The following is a 25,373-nucleotide window of genomic DNA, read 5'->3' on the forward strand; positions in this document are numbered from 1 at the left end:
GTTCAACCCCAAAACGTTCCTACGATCCTGAAAAATGCAGTTTATTCCCAGCTATGCCACAGCTCTGACTGAGAACTGCACCTCCCTCCTTCATACCCTGCCTGCCCACTCTGCAGAGCCCCCTGCCCTGATTCCCCCTTGCCTGAGGTGAGGGGAGTTGGGGGGTTTTGGGGTGCCAGCAGAAGGCAGCCCAAATCTGGTAGCGGCTCCCCACGCGTGCGGGCTCCCTTGTTAGCCCTGTGAAAAACAGGGCAGACTGTTCCTGTGGAATAATTCTTCCTAGCGGGTCCGAGCCGGTGGCGCAGCAGCAGCTGAAGGATCCGGGAGCGACAGGAGGGATGTGTGAGAAGCGCCCGAGCTCCCCCAGTCTCCCATCCCGCCGGGGTGCCGGCTGTGCTCCCGGGCACGTTTAGTCAGGCACCCCACGCCTCGCAGATGAGGGTCTAGATGCGGAAAACCAGCGATAAGAGAGGGGAAGCGGGATTAAGTGTGTTGGGAACCAAAGCAAATCCCAGATTTCCCTGGGGAAGCAAGGCAGGGGGCTGGAGGGGAAGCGCGCACGGTGGGTCGCGGCGAGTCTCCGGGGGGCAGGATTTCTCTTCCATCGCATGGAAGAGCGAGATTAAAGAAGAAAGTGGGAGTGGGGTGGGAGGGGAGGGAAGGGAAGGGGGGGTGGGGGGGGATGAACAAAGGAGATTGGCAGCACAGCTGTTTTGGGAAGAAAAAAAAAAAAAAAAAAAAAAAAAAAGGGCCAGCCTTCCTGTTTCTTTAAAGCCGCTCATCTGCGCGGCGGCCGGCTGCCGGCGGCGGGAGGCAGGCGGGCTGCGGGGAGCTGCGGCCGGGCGCACGGCTCGCAGGACGGACGGACGGACGGACGGAGCCGGGGCTCCGCTGCCCGCCGCGGCAGGGCGGGCGCAGATGGGCGGCAGCGGGGCGGCGGCAGCAGCAGCGGCAGCGGCAGCATCGGGAGCAGCGCAGCGGCGCAGCGGCCGCGGCTGAGCCATGCGGAGCGCGCCGCTGGCCGAGGGCGAGCCCTGGCCGCGCCTGTGCCCCGCCGAGCTGGGCGGGCTGCGGCGGCTGCGGCGCAAGCACGGCGGCTGCAAAAGTTTCCGCGTGGAGCTCAAAGTGCTGAGCGGGCGGCGCAGCGCGCTCCGCGCACCCCCCGCGCCGCCCCCCAGCGCCGCCGCCGCCCCGCCGCCCGCCTGGGAGCCGCGCAGCGCCGCGCTCGGCCCCGCCGCCGCCGGCGCCTTCCCCGCCGCCCCGCCGCCGCCGCCCGCCGCTTCCCCGCGCCCGCGGCCGGGCGAGGCGGCCGGCGTCTCGCCCGAGATCAAAGCGCTGCAGCAGACGCGGCGGCTGCTGGCCAACGCCCGCGAGAGGACCCGCGTCCACACCATCAGCGCCGCCTTCGAGGCGCTGCGCAAGCAGGTACCTGCCGCCCGCCCGGGCACCGCGCCGCGCCCGCGCCCGCTCCCGGCGGCTCTGCCCGGCGGGACCCCGGGGCCGGGGGAGGTGAAGGGCAGGAGCCGAGCGGCCGCCTGACAGGAGGGGAAGTCGCTTCAAAATGCCTGGAAGTACCAACCCTAGAGCTGCGCTAGCGCTCAAGATAAATAAATAAGGGCTTCTGATTTGCTTGCAGTTAGAAAGTTTTGGGCTTTTTTATTTTCTTTTTCCCCGGAGGGAGAGTGGTGTAGAGAGCGGAAAATAAAACAAACCCGAGGAATCCCTCCGGGTGAGAACAGTGTGTAGGGAGGCACTTGGTCAAGCTGGGACCTCGGGTGATGCTCCTGTACCAAGAGCACGTGTACTTGCCAGCTGTCCAGATCCCAGAGGGTTCACCGGGAATTTGGGCAGCACTGTGCTCCTCTTGACTTCGGTGCACGGTGCCTGGTTATCCCTCAGGGTCTCTTGGGGTTCTTACAGCAGCCTCTGAAACTTTCTATACGCCCTGTGTGCTAGGTATAGCCGAGGTGAGCTGTGGTCCTCTGCCAGTTAGATTCCCATGATTTTTACTGTACAGTGTGTTTGAAGTGTGTCTGGTGCTGGGTTTTCTTGCTGAAAGGACTTGGAAATCCTCATAGTTGTCTGTAAAGTATAATAGATGTGTTCACACTATCGGGGTCGCACTATTGAAAGGTAAATGAAAGGTTTTGATCAAAATAGTTGCATCACCTCCCCAGGATGAGGAGAGATGAGGGGAAGCCACAGGGCTCTTGTATCTTCTGCACAAGGAGAAGTCAGTGCCCTGGCCCCTGTACTCAGCCCTCTCTGCATGAAGGCACCCTGTAGAGTGCAGTGATAGACAAAGATGTGCTGTCACATTGTGCAAGCCCAGCTGTGCTGGCTTTTCTGCCTTTCTGTTAAATGCTGATGGGACTATTCCAGGTGTGCAGGAAGGAGGAGATGCACAGGGCTCAGAGGGCTGTGAGCTGCAGATGAGTCTGACTGTGAGAGGTGCTAAGCATCACCTCCCCCAGGATGGTCCCTCCAGCCTGGTGGGAGCAACATTCTCTGCTTGCTGCAGAGCTCACACACTTTTCCCTGCTGTCTCCTGGACATTACTAATCTGAGCCATTCCCCAAGTGTGCTCATTTTAGGATTCAATCCCCTGTCCTGCTTTGAGGAAATGTGCTTATTCCTATCTTCAGCATGCTGCCTGCAGCCCTTCTCAATGACTCTTGTGTCCTAAGAATTAATCCTTTCCTGTCACCTACTTCTGCAAGCCGATTTCAGGGGCTGGGACTAGGGCTGTGTGTCAGGAGAGAATCACTGGTGAGCAGCTAAACTAGAGCATTTTTGATCACTGTGCAGTGGTGGGATCTGACTGCTCCTGTTATAATCCCAGTGATCCAGTGTGTGCTGGGTGCTGTCCCCGGGTGCTGAGAGGCCACCTCTGGTAGATGCAAACTCCAGATTTGATATATTTTGTTTCTATAAGCTGCTTCCACATTTTGGTTGTTCAGTGACTGTGTGTAACACGCCTGGAAGTGTCAGTCTAATTCTCCATGGACAGACATCTACACCACCAAAACCGCAAGGGGAAGTAGCAGTGATTTCCCAAATCACTGGCAATCTTGTTCTAGGCTGAGCCTCAAGCAGAAGTCAGGCAGGCAACAAATTAAAGCTGCACTCTTTTGGGAAATGGGCAACTCTTGAAAAGCCTCAGATTCCTGGCCTTGGCCCTGCCTCTATAAATCACTTCAGCCATGGACTCAGCTGGGAGCCCAAAGAGGCTGGAGAACAAGTTGCTGTCCTCTCTTCCCATGAAAGCTGGTCTCTAGGGTCAGCACGGGAACATACTGGCTGTGTTCACTCTGCAGAGAGAAAGAAATCATTCTCTGGGAAACGTTTGCCGCAGTTTGCTGAGGGGTGGGCTGGCTGTCCCGACCATCATTGGATGACATTTGTGCTCATGTCTGCTGGGCTGCCAGCGGCGTGCCTGGTGCCGTGCGTGACATCAGGTGACAGTCAGCTTCATGGCACACAGCACGGCGCTGCCTTGTCACTCACGCCGTGGCAGCAGTGACAGCGGAGGGGTTCTGGGGTGCAGCTCAGACCGGGAGACAGAAGGCTGCTTTCTGTCCCGCTTGGCCAGCGGGTGGGCAGCAGGGCTGTGGAGATGCCCTGGTGGAGGGACATGCAGTAGCAAGAAGTTCTCTTGCGGTGGGTCAGCACCGTCTTCCCACATGGCAGGGCATACAGAGAGCCTTCAGCCCCTTGAGGGAGGCAATCCCTGTGTGCTGCCTGCTGCCGGCCTCCCTTTTCTTCTTGTTCCTTGGTTAGTCCTCCATCCCCTCCTTGTCATCACATATCAGGCTCTTAAGCAGCTGGGAGGCTTTTCCTGAGGCGCTGAAACTGATACGTCCCCACAGACAGGCGGGTGAGGAGCAGGGACCGTGCCGTGCCTGCGCACACCCGCCCTGGCCCCACGCTGCTTTGGGTGGGGGTCAGCTGCTGGATGTGGAGCTGCTGTAGGGGAGCCTCGCCCAGCCCCTGTACCCAGCACCCACACAGGTGTCATCCCTGTCCCTGCCCCGTTTGGATGCTTGAGATGGAGATACCCATCCTCACCAGCACATGGGAGATAAAAACCCCATTGCTTCTGGGATCAGACCCACCACAGCCTGCTGTGGGGAGCCCATCCATGCTTGCTGATGAGGAGGAGGAAAGGGCAGTCAGGCTCTCTGCAGGACGCTGTCCCTGTCTCAGCCCTGGCACGCAGCGCTCCGGGCAGATGGGCTGAGGCGGCTCCCTGCGTCCACAGCTGTGTGCATATGGCACACACGTTTTGGCTTGTGTCTGCTGACTCTCCAGATGGCAGGAAGGGGTGTGGGTTCTTTTTTTTTTTTTTTTTTCTCCCAGTTCTTGGTGCAGGAAGAGCCAAACACAGTTGTTTTGCACAAGGAGAGGCTAACCCAGCCATGTCCCTGAGGACTGAGCTGTCCCCAGCTTGCCTCCTCAGAGGTGGGAGGTAGGCAGGCAGCTGCCAGCTCTGGGAAGCTGCCTGCCGTTGGGAGAGACATGTCATTGCCATTGTGTTCACCCCTTGGTGTCACAGCCACCAGGAACAAGGATTTCTTCCCTCTCTGTATTCAGCTGTATTTGCCATACAGCCGTAGCACTGAAGAGCAGATGCTCCTGAGAAATGGCTCATTCCTCCTGGGCTTGGTGCTTGTGATCTTCAGCTATTAAGTCAGGAAGAGATTTCACCCCCTAGTCCCCCAAGTATCATTTGTCCAAGTGATCCTTCCACTGACAGCAGACTCCTGAGGCAAACGGTGTAGTTCTCCTTGGAAAACACTGACCTGCTCTGAAGCACTTTAAAGTACTGCTGTACTTGGCTGTCCCTCTGCTGCTGCCTTTCTGGTGGGGGCTGCTCCTGTCCCTGAGCACCTCCTATCTGGAGCACTGGTCTCCTGCCCTCAAATGCCCTGGCAGGTGCTGGTCAGTGAGTTCTTGCACTGCCTGGCTGCTGCAGGACCCTCCACATGTGACATGGTGGGTTGTCACTTCCATCCTTTTCATCTTCCTCTCTCTGCCATGGTGGGTGGGAGGGACCCAATGAACCCAAACACCTCTGATGCAGAGAGGGTCATAGCACTGAGTTCACAAGGACCTGGGGTCATCTTGTCCTCCATGTGAAGACTCCTGCCAGTCCTTTTGCTGGTGGATGTTCAAATTCATGAAGTGGTGCAACCATCTGGAGGAGACAAGATGTTAACAACAGCCTTGCCTATCTTCAAAGCAGCTATTCGCCATGCAAAGCAATTCTGTCTCTTTTTTTTTTTTTTTTGTCTGTAAATTCCTATTGGCAGCAAGTAACACATCTTCCAGCAAATCCCAAATGTGAAACTGAACCATTGTAATGTTTATTACAGTATGGCCTTAGCCACCAGGTTTTCTGCTGGAGGCCTTGGCCAGAAGGGAATTGTGCTCTTTGCCATGGGACAGCCAAGCAAACCAGTGTGTTGTACTCCTGGGAGCTGGATCAAGCTCCTCAGCTGTGCTGACAGACCCTAAGGTGGCAGCAAACTCTCCCTCGGTGGATGGAGACAGCCACAGCAGCCTTCCTGATCTGGAGCCTGCCTGGGCTTGCACATCTGGTTTTTCTCTGGAGCACTGCTGTCCAGCTCCTCCTGAAGAAAGTGATGCATCGAGCCACAGTGAGCTGGAGTCTGTGCTGGGAGCAAATGTGTCCACTGACATTCATCTTCCCTTGAAGTGTATTGGCGTTTTTCTAAATCTCTTCACCGCGCTGCCAGGGCAGTCTCTGCCTCGGCAGCTGACAGCCTCACTCTCTGCACTGATGTGGGTTCTGGAGATACTTTAGGGTTTTATAGGGCGTTTTAGCTGCTGGAGTGGAGGTTTTCCCCACACACACACTAGCATCCTTTCACTTTTTGCTGCAGGCATGCACATGGCTGCTGTGGCTTGTTAAATCAGTGCAGAAGAGACCCTGCTCACTCCCATTGGGAGCATGGTGGGATACCAGGAGCAGAAGCCTCCAGGCTACAGGAGGAGGTTTTGTGGCTGTGAGGACAAATTGTCTGCAGAGGTTTGAAGGGACAAACCAGGCAGTAAATGGAGGCAGGAGCTGTGGCTTGAGCAGTGCCTTAGCCACAAGCCAGCAGAGGCTGAGGCTGTTCTCTCTGTGTGTCATCCCAAGGGTGGCTGTGGTTTGTCACCTCTGCAGGCGGGACCCTGCGTGTCACCAGCGTCGCTGGCGTGTCCTGTGTGGTGGGGAGGCTGAGAGCTATCCTCAGTCACCTGCTGGCACCTCCCAGCCCTGTTCAGTGATTCATCCCTCTGTGACTCCTAAGATGCCTGAAAACCCAGCTCCTGAAGGCAAACCACCCATTGAGCTCCGTGAGGGTGAAGGCTGGGTGGAAAGGTTTGGCTGTTGGAGAGATGCAGCTGGACTCCAGGAGAGCAGGAGCATCTTCCAGACACAGTGTACAGTGCCACTGCTGTGTGTTGTCATTGAGGAGCCCAGTGTTAACCAGAGCATCTCCGTGGCTGCTGCCAGTCCCAAGTGATGCTGATGGATATGTACAGCACAGAGTGGGGCAGCCCTGTGGTTTAACAGCTAAAGACGATGACAAAATACTGGCCTGAAGCAACACAGGAGGGAAGAAAATAAGGGAGAAACCAGACAAAAGGGCAAAAATCCTGAAAACAATGCCTGTGTGTCACCAAGAACAGGGCTTTTTTGCTCTCTTGGCTGCTGTCTAGCTGATTTTATCCTTTGCTACAAATCCTGCTCCTGTCGGGAGGTATTTGCTCTGCCTACTGCAGCCACCCTGAGTTAACCTCTGTGTTTTCTTATGGCTCCCACTGAAATTGGAGAAAAGAGTCTGCTTTTCTCCATCAAGCTTTGAATCCAGCCTCTGCTCCCTGCCTTAATCCACTGTCAAATTCCTTTCCGGGCTGCAGTGGGGAGGTGGGACACTTTTTCAGGCTCTTTGTTCCCAGCCTGCATCTCCTTTGGTCTGTGCCACGTGCATTCCCCAAGCAACATGTCCCATCCTGGTCCTGGTTTGCACTGTCCCCTGTGCCATGCAGGGATGGAATCAGAGCCATGTGTGTGCTGGGGGAGGCTGTGCTCCTGTGCAGCTGCCACAGGCTCATGAGAGCTCCTGGGGCTCAGCAGTGATGCCAAGGGAGGAGAAAACCCCGTGGTGTCCAGCAGTGGCTGGTGACTGAAGAGTCACCAGTGCCAAGCTGGGGTAATGCCATTTTCTCCAGTGGAGCTTGCTTTCCTATTTACCAGGGGTTTTGGATCTACTGGACCTGAGATGCAGATGTCCACTACTAAACTACCACCCAAAAAGGTGTTTCCCCACTATAGTGCTGGAAGGTAGCCCCTTTCAGAGGAGATTTTCTGTGCCCAGTAGCCCTGGGATTTCTCCTCTGATAATCCCAGTAATTGTCTGTCTAATTATTTTGGGAAGTGGTTCAAAGAGCCAGCAATAAAGTAAGAGTTTTGCTGCAGCCTGGTGATGTGATATTTCTCAGGCACGATACTGAGGGGGTGTGCTGTGTTCCCTGAGGATGTGCAGGAGACTTTGGGGCTGTAACACATCTGTGGAAGTGCAGGAGCACTGCCCAAAGCAGGGCAGAGCCAGGCCTGGGGCAGCATTCACCAGAGTGCCATTTGGAAGAGATTCTGGGGTGAACTCACCCAGCACCACACCTAGGTTTTGTTTGGAGGAAGCCAATTCATTCGCTCCAAGGAGTGAACTCATGTTTTTGTAATGTGAGCGATGGGGGAGCCAGGAGCTGGGAGGGAACCAGAGCTGGTTGTTTGACAGTGGGGACCCACCCAAGAGGCAAAGGCACCTCAGTCAGGACTGGGGCTCCTCTTTGCCTGAGCTTTTGTTCTTGTTGGCATTTTCCAGCTGGGTTTGTGCCTGGGCTGAGCACTTTGCTCCCTGTGGTGAGGCAGGGGTGAGGTTTTCTTTCAAACTGCTGGGATTGCACTGCTAGCACAGGGCTGCCCCTTTTCTGTCACTGCATTCTGGTGGCAGAGAAGCAGAAGTCTCTCAGACTCATGGCATGGAATAGCTGCCCCTTGCTGGCTGGAATAGAGCTCTGTGGGACATCTGGCACTGTGACACCACAGATGGTCAGGAGAGGTGATTCTTCCCCTCTGCTCTGCCTGGTGAGGCTCCACCTGCAGTGCTGCATCCAGCTCTGGGATCCTCAGCTCAGGAAAGATGTGGAGCTGTTGGAGCAAACAGAGGCCACCAAGCTGATCAAGTGAATGGCTGAGAAGGTTGGGATTGTTCAGCCTGGAGAAGATTCTGGGAGATTTTTTTAACCCCCCCTCACCCCTTCCCCTTAAAGAATGACGATAAGAAAAATGAGGACAAACTGTTTAGTACACCCTGTTGTCATAGGACAAGGCATAATGATTTTAAACTAAAAGAGGGAAGATAGACAAGATAGAAGGAAAAAAGTTTTTGCAATGAGGTTTTACAAGCCTGGCACAGGTTGCCCAGAGAGGTGATACATATCCCATCCTTTCAAACATTCAAGGTCAGGCTAGACAGGTCTCTGAGCAACCTGATCTAGTTAAAATGTCCCTGTACACTGCAGGGGGCTGGACTAGATGACCTTTAAAGTTCCTTTTCAGCTCAAACTATTCTGTGATTCTATGGGGCCCTTTCCAGAAGCAGTCCCTCTGAGCCATGCCATGTATCCACAGTGGGATCTGGCTTTGCTGGGTTTAAACCAAGGGTGCTGCCCCAAAGGTCCTGTCAGTGTAGTGAGCACCAGTGGCACAGCAGGATCCTGGTTGCTGCTGTGCTGCAGGAGGGGTGTTTGGGAATCAAGTCTGAAGGGATCTGGCAGCACTGTGGAAGGATGTCCCAGGAATACTTGCAGGCTTTTCCATCATGCAGCTGTGTAAGTCATCATTGTCCCACCTGGAATATTAGAAGGACTCAGGGCCTGCAGCTGTTGAGAGCAAGGTAGGGAAGCCAAGTCACCTTGCTGGTGAACCTGAACACACCAGCCAAGTCATCAAATGAGTCCTGCAAGAAGCAAAAGGACCTGGATGTGTTCACTTTACCCCCAGAACTGGGTGGAAAGGGAAAAAGGCTGGCTCCAAACCCTTCCCAAAAACACTCTACAACATAACACATCTTGAAAACAGGCAGTGATCTTCTGAGCAAGGCCATCAGCTTAAGGTTCTTACTCATAGAATCTCAGAATGGTTTGGGTTGGAAGGGTTCTTAAAGATCCGTGGGCAGGGACACCTTCCACTAGACCAGTTACTAAAAGTCACATCCAGCCTGGCTTTGGGATGAGGCATCCACACATCCACAGTAGCTCTACAGATGCCAGCCTGGAGATAATTTGAGATCCTGAAAGAGGGGCTTCCCCTGTGCCCAGGCTGACAAGCAAGGGACACTGCCAGTCCTGCTGCCCCACCCTGCCACTGTTCCCCCAAGGTGTGTCAGCCCCAGGAAGTGTCTGACTCACCCTGGGTTAGAAAGGGATGTACAAAAGCCAGAACTGTTAAGCACTGGACATTTATATGAACCTCTGGAAATATTTTTGGCAGGAAGCACAGCACAAACAATGAGACAGTGCTGCTGGGCTGCCTGTTGGGATGCAGGGGAGAGGCAGCCAAATGTTTTCCTGGGGAAGGGGGGCAAGGAGAGGGGCCCTGATGTGTTTTAACTCCCAGCATAAAAATAAACCAGAATTAGCAGACAGGTAGATTCAGCAGCTTATGTTGAGGAACTATCTGTCAGGAGGGCTTGGCTTATGCTGCATCACAAGCACTGCCTTAGAGCTGTCCCATCTTCCCTGCTCTGCCCAGGGGGCCCAATTCTGCCCTGTGTGACCTTCATGTGCACGTCTTTGCTGCTAAATCACATTCTGAGCACAGTAACAGAGACATCTGGACCCCCAGCACTCAACACCCTTCTTTACCCCAGCATTTTCATCCAGTGTAAAAGCAGACTTGGTTTTACAGATGTTATCTGTACAGGTCCAGAGGGTGTTTATGGAAGTGGTATCTTATTAATAAGGACACAGCTGCACAGACAGAAGCTCAATGATGTGAACTGGCTTGATCTCCTAAAGTGCATGGGATGCTCCTGGTTGTTCCCTGCAGACCCATCACAGTGAACATACCCTGTACCCCCATATGGCAGGGGGATAGTTGAATCCTTTCACCCATCTCTGGTTGTTCCCCAGCCTCCTCTCCTGTGCCATGTCAGAACCAGCTCCCAGTCCATGTCTTTGTGGGTGACAGTGACACTCCAGGGAGCTGCAGTGGATCCCTGCCATCCTAGAGGGCTGGCTGCAGGTCAGGAGCACAGCAGGCTTCCCACAGACTTCAAAGGGAGCATCTCTGCTTTTCCAAGGGCGCTGCCTCTGAACCTTAGACGTCAAGGGTAGAAAAGGCCTGTTAGGTCACATCCCGTTCTGTTTCCCTGCCAAAGAAGGGCTCTTCTGCACAGGAATATATCCCAGGAGCGTTCATCTTGCCTTGCTTCAACTCCTGCCAGCCTGGGAATCACTGATAAGACCCATGAGACTCTGCAGAGCCCTTTGCAGACACAGCTGACAAACATCCTCTGGCTGGAGCTCTGGTTGCTGCTGGTCCCAGCTCACTCTGTCCCAAAGCCGAGGATGGTGCTGGTGTCCTTGCCTTTCTAGCAGACAGCTGCATTCCTCAGGATTGGTGTGAAATTTCAGTTGGAGCTCTTTCTTAATTCCTTTTAATCATTGCAAATATTGCAGGCAAGATGGTGAGCTGTGCTGCTGCTGGGCAGAGACTGGTGAGGTCAGATAAGGGAAATATTTTCATTTACTGCACAGCAACTCGAGCCTGGTTCCCCCTGGTTCTGTGTGGACCTGCTCAGCTCACAGCTGCCCCATTAAAGCACTGAAATCTGTTCAGTTCAGGCTTGAGGAGCAGGAAGGTGACAGAAGGAAAGGGTTTGGTCCTTGCCAGGAGCATGACAGATACCTGCTCACATTACTGCCTGCCAAATATCTGTGTGGAGACAGTGGGAGCTGGGCAGGTTACACCTGCAGGGCCACACCAGCCTCAGGATGAGTTTCCCACCTCTAAAACCCTCTCTCTGTTTTGAGTTTGAAGATTTCTTGGCATCCAGGTGTGTCATTGCAGTTTGTACAAATCTGTCCCCTCTTTCCTGTTGACTTTATGTTAAAGAAGAGATAATACCAAAGTTACACACAGACACGCTTGGGGAAGTTTTGACTCTGGATCTGAACTAAGTGGCTCATTCCTCTCCTAATTTCCCATGTTTAATTCAAAAGGAAACATTAAAATGGCAGGAGCTGAGCCAAGACAGGGAGGGTTCCTGTGAAATAGTTTTTCTAACACTGTTACCATGGCAAAAAAACCTCTTATCTCTTAATGTTGGTGCCCTGCACCCAGCACAGAGTATCTGAACAGCTCAAGGTGAGCCTCTTCCCATGGGCATAGGGGCAGCTCCAGTCTGGGCTCTGCTGCACTAGGGTGGGAAAAGTGCTGTGTAATCCCAGTTGAGGGTTTTGACAGCTGTGTTAGCACTGAGATCTTCCTTGCCTTTTGTAGCAAACACGTCCTACAAAACAGTTCGGGTTTTGTTTTGTTTCTTTTTGTTTCCTTTTTAAAAAAAAAAATCCCAAAACACAAAAGAAAGAGCAAAACAGATGAGGGAAAGAGACATTAGGCTGCCTTCTTGTGTTGTAACTGGACAGCGTCTGTGCATCAGCCTCAAGGATTTCATGGTCTATTTTCCTTCCACTCGATTTAACTTCCTTCTTGCTCTAATTCTGAAATTACTCCCACATTTCACTGAATCCTTCCACTTTAGTTTCCATCTTGCTTTGTTCTTTCCTGATGCTGTTTGATCTGGGGTCTCTGCTGTTTTTGTTGCCTTGGCGTCGAAAGAGACTTGGGTGTTTGTGGTGCCTGAAGCTCTTGCTTTCAGAATAACTCAGCTCATTGCATCTGGGGACCAGGTACTGAGGGCAAGGGCATTGCTGGGTGCAAAATGCAGCAAAAAAAAAGGGAAGGCAGGGATTTAGAGAGAGGTTTTGTAAGACAAAAAGGAGCTCTTAAACAGATTCTCTGCAATGTCCCTGCTCATTGCAGGGGGGAGTTTGGACTAGGTGACCTCTAAAGGTCCCTCCCAACCCAAGCTATTCTGTGATTCCTTGTGTTTGCAGGGGTATCAGTTGTAGATGGTGTGTATAAAAAAAAGGCAATTTGCAGTTTTATGGCTGGTTTCTGGAGAGGCACCTCAGCCATCTCACACCTCCAATCCTGTGCTCAGTTTTGGGTCCCTCTCTGCAAGAAGGAGATTGAGGGGCTGCAGCATGTCCAGAGAAGGGCAGAGCTGGGGAAGGGTCTGGAGCACAGATCTGATGAGGAGCAGCTCAGGGAGCTGGGGGGCTCAGCCTGAGAAGAGGAATTTCAGGGGAACCTCCTGGCTCTGCACAACTCTGTGACAGGAGGGGACAGCCAGGTGGGATTTGGAGTCTTCTCACAGGTAACAAGTGATAGGACAAGAGGAAATGGCCTCAAGTTGTGTCAGGGGAGGTTTAGATTGGATATTAGAAAAATATCTTCATTGGAAGGATGATCAGACATTGGAACAGGCTGCCCAGGGAGGTGGTGGAGTCACCATCTCTGGAAGTGTTCAGAAAATGTGTAGGTGTGGTGCTTGGGGACACAGTTTAGTGGTGGCCTTGCAGTGCTGGGTTAATGGTTGGAGTCCATGTCCTCAGGGGTGTTTTCCAGCATAAAGGACTCTATGAATTGTACAAGACATGGCCCATAGGGTCAGCAGTACTAAAATCCTTGTGCTCATGGGTGAGGGTGATCCAAGCCATTAGTTTGGATTTCCCTAGGAAAGAAGAAACCAAACAGCTTGGATGGGAGCATGGATTAGTGATCAGTGTACAGGCAGGGAATGGTGGGTGGGGAAAAAGGGACCAACATCACAAGTGCACAAACCAGGATTTGACTCTGAGCTTGGCTCTGCTTTAAACAGGGAATGTCAGGTCCCACCACCTGAATTTGTGACTGTGCAAGCTGTGCTTAAGTTCATGACTCTGAGTGATTAGGCAATCATATGGCAGATGAAATAAATACCACACAGATAAAGTGAAATGATGCACATGGAAAAAACCATACCAGAATCCACAAATGAAGTGACAGACCTTGAGCTGACCTTTATTTCAGAGAAGGGAGACCTTGGGGTTTCTCTAGATGGTTCAAGGAAAGTCTCAGGTCAGTGTCTGGCAGCAGTCACAAATCAAATCAGGAGTTAGAAAGAAAGGAGTATTAAACAAAACAGAGAACTTAAGCATCTGTTAGATATATGCACCCACAACATGAACCCTCTGTGTTGTTCTGATCATCTCAGCTCCAAAGGGAGTAGGAAAGGTTCAGGAAAGGGCAGCAAGGTTCATCAAAGATATGGGATGGCTTCCATGGAACTGTGTGCTAAGGAGGATTAATCTTTTTCTTTTGGAAAAGAGGCTGAAAAGATGAGAGTGAACTAAAAACATATGTCACCTCATGTTATGAGGTGAATAAATATCTGTTGTCCTCTCTTCTAATACCGAACTGTAGAACCTCAAGGGGAGACAGTAGGAGCCAAGTTCAAAACAACAAAAAGAGAAAAAAATTATATAGACTGGAGAGAACATTTTGCAAATGTTGCATTGTGGCTGCTCAAAATCAGCAGAGGTTCAGCTTAGCAGACCAAGTTCATGGACAGAAAAGATCTCTCATGGTTGCTAAATACAGGGGTGGCACATGTAGCTGAAGTGATGGAGCTGATGGGAGTTGGAGCCTGGCAGAACACTTGGGGAAATCCTGTGTATGCCTGAGCTGTTCTGCTCCTCCTTTGGCATCTGACTGTGGCTGCTGTGGGGTTTGTGGAGGGGCTGAACCCATTTTACCTTCTGTAAAGTCAGGGAGAGCATTCTGGGGGTGATCCCATCTTTGTGTCCCCGTGGAGGAGAGAGAAGCTGAGGCATGACCGTGGCAAGAGGAAATAAAAATCTCCAGCCCTAAACTGAGTGTGACACCCTAGAGGGCTGTGGAGGCTGGAGCTGGTATGGAGGCAGGTGGTAGAGAAACATTGAGGTGTTCCAATGATTGGTTACTATGAAAACTTTGACAGGTGGTCAGACAACCTGAGGGGCTTGGATGGATTTCAGATGAATGCACAGCTTCAGTTTCCCACAGGCAATAGACTCTTGTGCCTTAAAGGCTGAGTGACCTTCAGCAATTTTGCAAACTAGAAAATGGGGTTCCCAAGCCTATCAAACTCAGAAGACCTCTCTTTAAGCTGGGCATATTAGAGTTGTATGCCTAAAGTCAAGTGTAGATGTAATGTTTTGCTGGATCATGATTGAAAAGCAACCCACCCTTCTGCAGAAAGAGCCATACACTGCTCAGTTATTGAGACACATTCAGTTTAGTTTGAATTGTTCAAATGTTTCACAATACAGTAGAAATCTTTAAGGGTGAAGAAGTAAATTGCATGAGGTACACCCAGCTCCCTGAAACAGATTCTGTTTTGGTCTCTTGTGTGGGGTGAGGTACCATGATGGAGAAATTACTGCCTCTTCAAGATCTTGTTACTTGACATCATCATGTTTTTGCATGGGCTGAAAGTCACACTTGATGTTGTTTGAGCACAAAAACACCAGGTTGTGATATAGTTGCTCGTACCTTCTTATTGCCTTATTCTGCAAGACCTGTGATGACATGGGAGCTAATTGTGGGGAGCAAGCTACTCAAGAGAAGTTGCTGGGAGGCATGGGCAGGTTTCTAAGAAGCAGGGCCTCCAAGAAGTGAACTGAGCTGCAGGCAGATGTCCCAGCCCGTATCCTGCCATCATATTTTCAGCAGAACTGTCCTGCTGAAATCAAGAGGCTTCGTGCTGCTTTCATCCCCATGGAGATCAGCAGGGGAGTTCTTCTTAAAAACCTGTTGGGACCATATGGCATTTTATCACTAGAGTTTCTATTTATGTTAAAACCGCTAAAAAAATAACTCACAGTTGTTTTGTCATGCTTCAAGCAAGATGTTTTGTTTATCTGGCCTAATTTTTAATTATTTCTTTTTCCCTGTTACCCTTTCTAGGTTCCCTGCTATTCTTATGGTCAAAAGTTGTCCAAACTGGCCATCTTGAGAATAGCCTGTAACTATATCCTTTCCCTGGCCAGACTAGCAGACCTGGATTACAGCGCTGACCACAGTAACATGAGCTTCTCTGAATGCGTGGAGCAGTGCACTAGGACCTTACAAGCAGAAGGAAGATCTAAAAAAAGGAAGGTATGTTACAGCCTCTCCCCCAGCTCACCCCCTAAATAATGGTAAAAGTTACAAAAGGAGGGGGGAAAAAAAAGAAAAGAAAAATCCAAAGTGGTTTACTTCCTTTCCGAACCTTGTGAAATTTGCCTGATTTTTCAATCCCTCTCCTTTCTCTGTCTCTCTCTCTTTTTCTCCTCCATCCATCTGATCTTGTAAAAACCACATTCCTCCCTAATCAAAAGCTTTTCTCTCCTCCCCGTCCTCCGCGCCGGGCTCTTCCTCGTTAGTCGCCCATCGTGTGTTTCAACACCAGCGTGATCCTATTAAGAGTCATCTTGGGACTGTTACTTGTTAAACCAAACCAACCTTGAGCTGCCTTTCGGAGCCTGTGCAACGCTGTCGCCCGCCTGTGTTTTCTGTTTTGTTTAATCCAACACTTATCTTTGAGAAAAATCACCCGACAACAAAAAAAAGGTAGCTAATGGAGACATTGTATGTATAAACACATTAGTGAGATGTATGACCTGAAGGACATGTGGGTATCTTGAGGAAACAACGTTAAATCTAATTATGCCTTGCATTCCTTTAGGTTACTTAACACTGAACCAATTAGGTGAAATCATCGTCAAGCGGCGGGAGGAGGAAGCAGAGCGTTCTGCCAGCTTTCCTCTCACAGAGTGACATGGGTGAATTAAAGGAGTGATTGATGTCTTTGTTCAGGCTTTTATGACAAAAAGAGTTTTGTAAACTTGAATTGAACTTCCCCCTGCTCTCTGAGCTTGCTTGTCAGGCGGGATAATAAATCAGCAGGATTTTAATGGATGAATGGGCAGCTAAGCTGGGGAGCAGGCTCCTTCCCCGGTGTTGTTAAGATCTGCCTCTCATTCGGGCAGGTTTCCTCACTTTTCCTCCTCTTTAGCCCAACAAATCATCCTGCAGCAATCCAGTTTATAAATAAACACAATAGCACACTGCCTGTTGCTTCCTCTGGCTGTCAGGGGCTGTATTTATGCCCAGGGAGCAGCGGTGCCAGGCACCACTTGCCCACAGCTGACAGCACTGCCTGGGACTGGGAGGTGTGGGGCAGCTCCTGGGCACAGCCCAAAACTGGGGGCTCGCCCTGGGGTCTGTAGTGCCACAGGCAGTGGTGTCCCACGGACACTGAAATGGTGCTGCCAGCCCTGGGGCAAGGTGAGAGTTGGTTCTTGGGTCTCCTGTCCAAGTTAAGATGGGGGAGAAGAAAAGCATCATTTCTGGGGCTTCAGCTTGTTGTTGTCTTGGGACTCCTCTCCAGGTCAAGAAGGGGATGAGCATCCTTTGTGAGGCTTTAGCAGATTGCTAGTTAGGTCTTGGGTTCCCTCCCAAAGTCAAAATGGAGGGAAAGAAGAAAATGAGCATCTTTCATGGGGCTTCAGCACATTTCTGGGCTGCTCTTCAGGCTCTGGGTGCCCAGTGGGCTGAGACTGGTCTTGGCATATGTAAACCAATGCAGGCTTTAAGACAGAAAACAAGGAGCCAGATTTTAAATGGCTCCAAATCCCAGGGTATTCACATCTGAGGGTTAGGGCAGGGGCCATCCTTAATTAAAAAAATAAATTAAGAATGAAAAGCCTTCCATTTATGGTGGTTGCTCTCTAAAGTTCTCTCCAGAGTGGATGTGTGGAGAAAAGCCCCAAGCCCATCAAGAGTGCCTGAACAATGCAACTCTGGCAGGGCATCTCCCACCTCCCAGGCACCACCAACCCACAGAAACAGCATCACCAGGAGAAAATCTGCCTTTTCTCCACATTCTTGAAGGGCACAGATACTAACCCTTCTCCAAAAGCCTCTCAGAAAAGAAAGCCAGGCTTGGTACCCAAGGCAAGGTCTTAATCCCTGCTCTGCCTTGCTCTTCTTGCTGGAAATTATAGTTCTGCTGCAAGTTTAGATTCCCTTATGGATGACAAGTCAGCTTTATTTCCAGCAGTATTTGCTCAGGTGATGTCAAGAGCACATCCAGCTGCTGATGAAGCCAAAACCAGCAGGTACCACTAAGGAGCTCTGGTAATTCCCAGTAGATAGGAGTGGGGATGCAAAGCCTGGGTTGGGAGGACATTTCTCCTTGAGCCAAGTAAATGGAGAGCACAGGGGAGGAAAAGGCTGCTGTCAGAGGGAAATTGCAGATCTGGATGGCTGTGCAGAGACCATCCAGCTCTGGATGTCAGGTGGTGTGAAGGGATGTCTCTCCTGGGGGGTCTCTGCATAGGATGCAATGGCTTGGCCCGAAATTGCCGCGCCCTCATTAATGTTGGAATCGGCACGTTTCTGTGAGCTCTGTGTGGTTTTAATCAGGTCTCTGAAACCACTGCTCACTGAGCAGTTCCTCTGAATTATCGACTTTGGGCTGGTTGTTAGTTTGTTGTTGTTTTTTGAAGTTTCCTTTTATACTCTCTCTTAAAAAAAATCGCAGGGATCCTGAGCGCAGACCTCTGCTCCGTGAGCTCCACGTTAGGTCCACAGCACCCTTATCTCCTGTCATCTCCATTTTATTGTGTGTCTGCCTCTCTCAGCTCTCTGCTTGCGATGTGCTGTGGCACCGTGAGCTTTTCACACAAAAAAGTAGCTGGTTGGAGTTTGTTTTGGCAGGCAGGGGCTCCAGATGTTGCATTTGCTGGATTGTGCATTGCTTTTTGCTTTGTTTTTGGGGGCGAATTATCCTGTGTCCCTAATGTTGGGTTGTTGCTCAGATTTTGCTGTTGCAATAGGAAATTTACTGAGTGGTTTTATCCCCCCCTTTCTATTGCCATTTTGTTAATTAGATAAGTTGGCTTTAGTCTTTCAAAGTTGACTAGAAAAAAAAAATCGCCTTCCCTGTCCTAACTACAGTTATAAGGTGATTTTAGTTCTTGCAGTTGAAACTTGACCAAGGGTGTTTGGTGATGGGAAATCTCATTTATAAGCAACAAAGGAGGCTTCAGATGCCTTTTCTTAAAAAAGAAGAAAAAAAGCTGACTGTGGGGGGGGTGGTGGTGAATTCTGATGATAGTTTTCATTCTTTAAAGCTGCCTCTTGCTTGGTTATACAAATGATCTGGGCTGAGCCTTGTCCTTAACTGTGCACCCAAGAGTTGCACCACATTGGAGATCTGGGTTGCAACACTTTCAGCAGAGCCCCAAGTCCTGATGGGGCCACAGTGAAGTCCTGGAAAAAGGAGGGACCTGCCTTCAGCTCCAGACAGGAGCATTCTCCAGCAGCAGAGAGGGTGCAAGAGCAAAAGAAAGGGAAGTCCAAGTTTTTCTTACCCCAGGGTGCCCTGTTTCTGCATGGCACATGACCCTCAGTGGCCAGGGGTCATCTGAAAGCCTCACAGGGCTTCTGTAGTGTTTGGTGTCCAGCTTGCTGGTCCCACAGTCTCGTTTTTCCAGGGCTGAATTCTGGTGCCCTGCAGGAGAGCAGCTCAGGGTCAGGATAAGGTTGTGGGGTGCATGGTTCATGGCTGGGGGCTCTCCCTGGAGACTGACATTGGTGGGGGTGCAGAGCTGTGCATCACAGCCCCCCAGGGATCTGTCCCCAAAGCTGTGGGGCAGAACTCATTTCCCCAGCCATCAGCACAGCCACGGCAGCTCTGTCTACACCGAGCAGGATCCAACCCCTGCACAGCACACGCAGCACCCAAACCCCAGAGCAAGTTTCCTTTTCTCTCCCTCCCCAGCCCCTGTTGCAGGCAGCAGCACACAGCCCTGGGCTCGCAGGCAGGGATGGCTGAGGGATCCTTCCTTCTCTCTCTCCTCGTCCTCCCCCCGCCGCGGCTCTCCTGGCAGGCGCAGACTCCAGATGTTCGGAGCGCGAGCTGGGAAGTCCTGCTGGCGCCACTTGGGGCAGAGGGCAGGGGAAAGGCACGCGAGCTGGAACCCGGAGTACTCAGTCACTGCAGGACTTGGCGCATTCCCCAGCTCGCTGCTGGCACATTCCCCAGCTCTCTCCTGGCCATCTGTTCCAAAAAAACACTTTCAGAACCTCATCATCACTCAGGATACAACACTGCGAGCAGCTGTTAGCGAGGCAGAAGGAAAAAAAAAAAAAAAAAAAGAAACACACACACATTTAAAAAAAAAAAAAAAAAACCAAAACCATGCGAAAGGTCTCTTTGTGAGAGAGGAAACTGGGTTATGAATAACAGGCGAGCAGTTGGAGCTCAATAAAAGTTTTCGGCTGGAATTTAGTTTCTTGTTTTTGTGCCTGTGTGTGTGGATGAGCACAGACGCAAGGAATTAAAAATTAAAAATGTATATCTTTTCCCAGATAATTAAATGATATAGAAACATATATGGAATGAAAAGCTTCTCTGTCTGTTGCAGCCTGCTGCACTAAAAAGGCTGACATTGTGCATGTAATTATTGCATTATAAAAAATAGTTATTATGGTGTTGTGCCATGCCTTGATGCCCTCTCATTGCTGCTTTGCTAAAAGCAGAGCTCCTGCTGTAGGTAACACTTATTCCCACTGAAAAAAAATGGAAGGAGGGCGTTTTACAGGCTTATTTACTTGCAGGAGTGAGCAAGTTAAGGGTTTATATTATAAAAGAGAAATGGTAGTGGCAGATTTGATTTGTACAGCACTGAAGCCATTTGCTTGGAGCATATTTTTTTGATAACACTGTATCATGTATCATTTATTTAGATAAAGCCACAGCTCCCACCCCCTGGTTTGTGCAGATGATCCTGGCTGCAGGGTCTTGCTGTTATTGATCATCTGATATTGATTATCAGAACCATTCAGAGCCAGCACAGTAAAACCTTGATGATCTGCATGGCATTTCTTCCTCGTGGCTTCCCATCCTGTGTGGGGAGGAGGGGGTCTCATAATGAGATTCAACCTCCCTTTCCCTGCAGCTTGACTTAGCAGAGGTTCCTCTTTAAAAATAGCTTCATTTCCCTGCTGGGCTCGCCGGCGGGAGCGGGCAGCCAGCCAGTCTGATCCCCACGGCCCCAGCTCCGGGCCCCAGGGAGGAGCTGGACCACAGGGGAGCAGGGACCTGCTCCCAGCTGCCTGCCCATCTGTCCATCTGCCATGGCTCAGCATCCCCGGGGGGACAGAGGGCACCTGGGTCTGCCCAGCCGTGAGTTATCCCTGCTGGCTGAAGGATTACCCACCCAGGGTAAAGAAGGAAACAAGGCAGTGAGAGGGTAGCGAGATTAATTTGCTTATCACTCGTGTCTTGTATGTCCCTGCAGCCCAAAACAGGGATTGCAGGTGGGACATGGGTGCTAAGGCTTATGACAAGTTCATGAGCAAGATCACCCAACTCTGGGCAGGGAGGCAGCAGCAGCTACCCCAAGGGCACTGCACACCGTGCATAGGCCCACTGAGCACCAGTACCCCAAAGAGTATGGCCCAAAGCTTTCCTTACAAAAGGATGTGATGGGGGACTCCCCTGTTGCATCCCAGCACTCCAAAAGCCCCTTTGCTTTAAGGGAGCTTTAGGCTTTGCATTTTTGGAGCAGTCACATCACAGCACACAAAGACAGACCAGGGATTTGCTCCCGTGGTGGGAGCAGGATCCCAGCATAGGGTCCACCCCCATTGTAGCAAGGGTGTTGCCAAGAATAGGGTAAGATCCACCCCACAGATATTGGGTAACTGCAGCAAAAGGAAAATGTGAGTAGAAGAGACAGGAGAAGCCCTGGAACAAAGGCTGACTCAATTCCAGAAGTGCTTTGATTTATAGAGATTGAAATGCTCCGGGATGCTGCAAACTCACCAAGGTCATTGGGCCAGTTGTCAAATTCAAGAGCCATGGGAGTTCTGATGTTATTAGTTTAAAGCAGACCCAGGCTCATAAATCTGTCTTCAGAGCTCCTGGCTGGAGTGAAAAAGGGTGGAGGGGGAAAGAAAAGAACCAAGCATAACCCATGGCCAAGCCTTGGGCAGTGCCTGGGGACCAAAGGAGTGGTGCCAGTGAGGTGTGCTGAGCATGTCCATCGTGCTGCAGGGGGATCTCTCCATTCCCCTTCCCATTTCCTGTGTCTGGAAGGTACAGCACAAATACCCTTACCTGCCCTTGCCTGGTTTGTCTATGTTCCCTCTCATCCCACCATGGTTGATCTTCCCCAATTGCAGAGACTTCAGAGCAGAGACCTGACCCTGAGACCCCTCTTCCTGAAGCCATCCTGCTTCCCCAAACCCACAAATGCTTTTGATCTCCCTGCTGTCTTTTAATATTAATGACAGCAGTCATTGCTTCCCTTCTTTTACATTTTCTTTCCGTAGGTAAACGTGGGATAAATTAAACAACCCACTTTTCTATTACAGGTTATTAATATACATTACATATTGTTGAAGGTTCCCAACAGAAATGTTGGCAATACACAAGGCTGTTTGTCATTCTCCCACCTAAACCTCATTTATTCAAAATCCCAAATAAGGCCTTGGATTAGGGCAATAGTTTCTACATTTTCTCCGAGCAGCACTAGGTAGGATTGTCCAGAGACAATTCCAGGAATCTGGGGTCCTGCAGACACTGGCATTTATTGCATGGAGGATGACCTGGGTGCTCTTAGTGAAATATTCTTATCAAGAGAAGCCTTGATGGTCCTGGAGCAGTCCTGAGCTTCCCTGGGTCTGCACTTGACAGGAGAGGGTGAAAAGGTGAATTTTAAGTTCCCCTGTCCCTTAGCTTGTCATGAATGATCAGCTGTAATTGTTGATTTCACAGCAGCTGCACTAATGATAGTCATAAATCAAATAAATACCAGTAGGTTACTACTATTTTATATCCTGATGTTATAATACCCAGTCATGGCAGTACAAAAAGAGAACAGACTGCGGAAGAAAGTATGTCAGGCCAGGCTTTAAGGAGTTTGACCTTGTTAAGACTGACAGAAAGATGGCTGACCTGTCCAGGGAATTGGTGGCTGTGTCCAGAGGACTTTCAGAAGCTGTACTGCACTCTGAAAGGTTCTTAAACCCAGTGGCAAAAAGCAAGAAATGCTGGCACTAGCTAAATGTGATCTCATTTCCAAGTTTCTAATTCAAAAGTTATTTAAAGGAGGATTTAGAGCCCACGTGATGAAGGCAGTTTGGACAATGGAGATGTGATCTCATGAAATCCTCGGGCCCTGAGGATTTTCCTCTGTTTTGAACTATGCTAACGATTGTTTGTGGGATATTTGTGTGGTTTATTTTAATGCTGAAGGGGGCTTAGATGAGATTTTCCTTGTCTAAAGCTGCCATGGTATGGAGTTGACCATTTTCCTATGGACCTGGCTATAATATTCTGTAGCCCAGTGCAATTTTTAAGTAATCTGCCACAGCTGTGACTCGCACACGTGGGACCTGTTGCAGTCCCAAAGACTGAGCAGCCATTCCTGCAGAAAACTCAATACAACAGCTAAAATATGGAAGTCCATCTCCTGCATAAACCCATCTAGTTGCAACTCCTTTGCTTTCTGAGATCAGCTCCTGAACTGAAAATAGCAGGTATTTGCTGTCACTTCTAATTTTATTTTTTTCTTGCGGCAGGAGTTGGACCCAGCACCAAATTACTATGTTGTTTTTCTTCCCCGAGCCTTCCTCTTCCTGTCTGCCACTCCCTCTCCTCTGTGCAGGCTCTGGCCTCCATTGTGGCACCTACAGATGGTTCCACTGTGAGCCCAGCTCTTAAAACTTGCAGATCCATTCCCCGAGGATGCTCCCGCGTGCGTCAGCGCCGGTCCATCGAGGAGCCGCCGGGACACCATGTGTTCACTGTTCTCATGGTGCATCTTTCTCTTTCCAGGAGTAATAACCAGGAAGGGAGGATTCTGAAGAGCTTCCAACCAGAGTTACATCTGGTCTTGGCAAAGGTTGCACGATCCAGATGAAGACTGAAAGCAGCTTTTTTGCAGAAACCCCTACTGGAGATGATGATTGGCCAAGGAACTTTCTTAATCTCTGGAACAGAAAGGAAAAAAGGAAAAGAGAAGAAAAAACAAAAGGACAGGGATGCTTCTTATTGTTGTTAAGCCAGCCACCTTTTAGTACGTGCAATTTATTTAGCACTTTTCCCTTTGCTTAACTGGGAAATGTTACCCTCTCAGCTCATGTGTACAGAAATTTTTTGTTGTTGTTGTTGTTGCTGTTGTGCCAAAGATTTGATGGAGCTTCTACACTGTGTCTTATTTTTGCCTTAATGTTAAATCTTTGAGCCAAAGAGAAGTCAGAGGTGCCATTCAGATCGTGGCAAGCAGGCCAGCCAGCTGTCAGTGACAAAGCCCAATTTCTGTTCCCTTCTGTGAGTTACCTCTTATTTCTTCAGCCTGCACTTCCCTGCCTGCAACCCTGGAGCCAGCATTTGGTGTGGGCAAGAGCTGGGACAGCACCAGGCCATGCTTTGGCATTCAGGTTTGCTTCTTCCTTTGAGCTACTCTGTAGTTCTGCCTTTTGGGCAATTTCCTGATGTTCCTGCCTGTGCGAGACATCCACAGGGTAGAAATACTGACATGAAGTGAGAGCTGAAACAGGAGCTATGAATTTATTTTTTTTAATAAAGAAATAAAATTAAACAAGCAAAAGCAAAGTGCCATGTAAAGCAAAGAGAGAGAGAGAGAGAGAGAGAGAAAAAAAAAAAAGAAATAATAAGAAAGTTCAGCCAGGCAGAAAGAAGTGCAGCAAAATGATTCAGCCGGTGTTTCAGGTTTGTGAAGTCGTTTTTTCCGTGGGGTTTTTCAAGTGGTCAGAAACCCATGTAATGCAAAAGCATTTGAATCCTATACTGTACCTTTCACTTCAAATTGAAGTAAAAAAAAAAAAAAAGAGGAGAGATGGAGAAGCATTTGCTTGGAGTAAGCAGACTTTGAAGCTAATGCAGTTCGTATGCAGGACATCTGCTAATGATGGAGGGACAGAGCTCTGTATTCAAGTAAAAAAATATGAGTTTTCCAAACCAAGAAGATTAACATGTTTTGTTAATCTCAAGGGGAAGTATTATTTGTGAGGCCAGATTCACATCCTGGCTACTTCAGTGTGAACCAGGTTCCCGTGTGTCTGACTTACTCCAGTGTGGGTCTGGCCAGGCATTGCCAGGCACTGGGGCGAGGGGATGGGGCAGGCAGGGGCCACTGGCAAGGGAGGGAATAGTCTCTGTTTTACTGACATCAGTGTACAAAACTTGAACTCCTCAGTGCCTCCTGTTCATTTCCTGAGCTGAGCAATTGGCTGGAGAGCCCCGAGCTGGGGAGCTGCTGTGCAAAGCCTGAGCTCACCAGAGCAGGGTGTGAGCCTGGGGTGCCAGGCTGCTCAATGCCAGCTCCCCTGGCTGCCAGTGAGCTCGAGATGTCTTCCACCAGGCTTCTGGGACACATGGGACAGCTGTGTCCAAACCCCCTCCCAGGAGCTCATTATATTGCTCCCCCTCCACTCTCACCGCTGGTCATTATTAGCAGCCCAATAAAATACATTTTTAGATTGTCATTTGTATTTCTTTATTAAAGCACGGGTTTTAACGATGTCTTTTATTGTATACACTAAAGCCATCTTTTTAGCTTATAATGGGGAGAGGGGCTGAGCTCACTGACTGTGGGAGATGCTCCAGGGCTGTTTGCACTCATGTCAAAGGACTGGGTTTAAAGTGCATTTGCTTTCAAGAACCAGCAAGCAACTGGACCTTGTGTGTGTGGCCCAGCCAGAGAAAACAGTGAGAAAAAGGGAAATGGAAGGCAGTAGAAAAAAAAAAAAAAAAACTAAAACAACCTCACAAGATGACCTAAACCAGTTAGTTTTGAGATGGCCATGCTGCAATTCTGACATCTGGGTTTTGAGCAAGAGCAATGGGGACAAGCCCAAGTTGTCCTGGTACACACAGGAAACCCCCTGGGTATTTCTTTCTTTGAGCAGAATGAAACATTCACTGAGCATTTTTACCTTAGAAATACCATCATATTTTAGTTAGGAGTTCTGCAGTGGTTCTCAGTTTGAGAGAGTTAATAATTATCACTAAAGCAAGGTCTGCAGGGAAAGTCAGCAATACAATACTGCTGATAGGCTTTATTTACCCTTTTTTTTTCCTTTCAATGCCTGTTACAGATAAGGAATTGGCTGCAAATACAAAAGTCAC

The 25,373-nt window shown here is 50.0% G+C and overlaps 1 protein-coding gene across 1 annotated transcript; it reads left to right on the forward strand.

The window, feature by feature from the left end:
- The first annotated feature begins 759 nt into the window (after positions 1-759).
- Positions 760-23,868, forward strand: ATOH8 (atonal bHLH transcription factor 8). The gene is made up of 3 exons (XM_056490051.1): positions 760-1,425; positions 15,131-15,322; positions 23,058-23,868. The coding sequence occupies exons 1-3, from the start codon at positions 1,003-1,005 to the stop codon at positions 23,061-23,063; spliced, it is 621 nt and encodes a 206-aa protein (XP_056346026.1). The 5' UTR covers positions 760-1,002; the 3' UTR covers positions 23,064-23,868.
- The last annotated feature ends 1,505 nt before the right edge of the window (positions 23,869-25,373 follow it).

Source organism: Oenanthe melanoleuca, chromosome 4 (assembly GCF_029582105.1).
Source record: "Oenanthe melanoleuca isolate GR-GAL-2019-014 chromosome 4, OMel1.0, whole genome shotgun sequence".
In the NCBI taxonomy this organism is placed as follows: domain Eukaryota; kingdom Metazoa; phylum Chordata; class Aves; order Passeriformes; family Muscicapidae; genus Oenanthe; species Oenanthe melanoleuca.

What these genes read in the sequence shown, in the direction of transcription:
- ATOH8 (XM_056490051.1), top strand. Translation starts at nt 1,003, where the DNA reads ATGCGGAGCGCGCCGCTGGCCGAGGGCGAGCCCTGGCCGCGCCTGTGC. An exon ending in TCGAGGCGCTGCGCAAGCAG is followed by an intron (nt 1,426 to 15,130) that starts GTACCTGCCGCC and finishes TACCCTTTCTAG; the next exon opens with GTTCCCTGCTATTCTTATGG.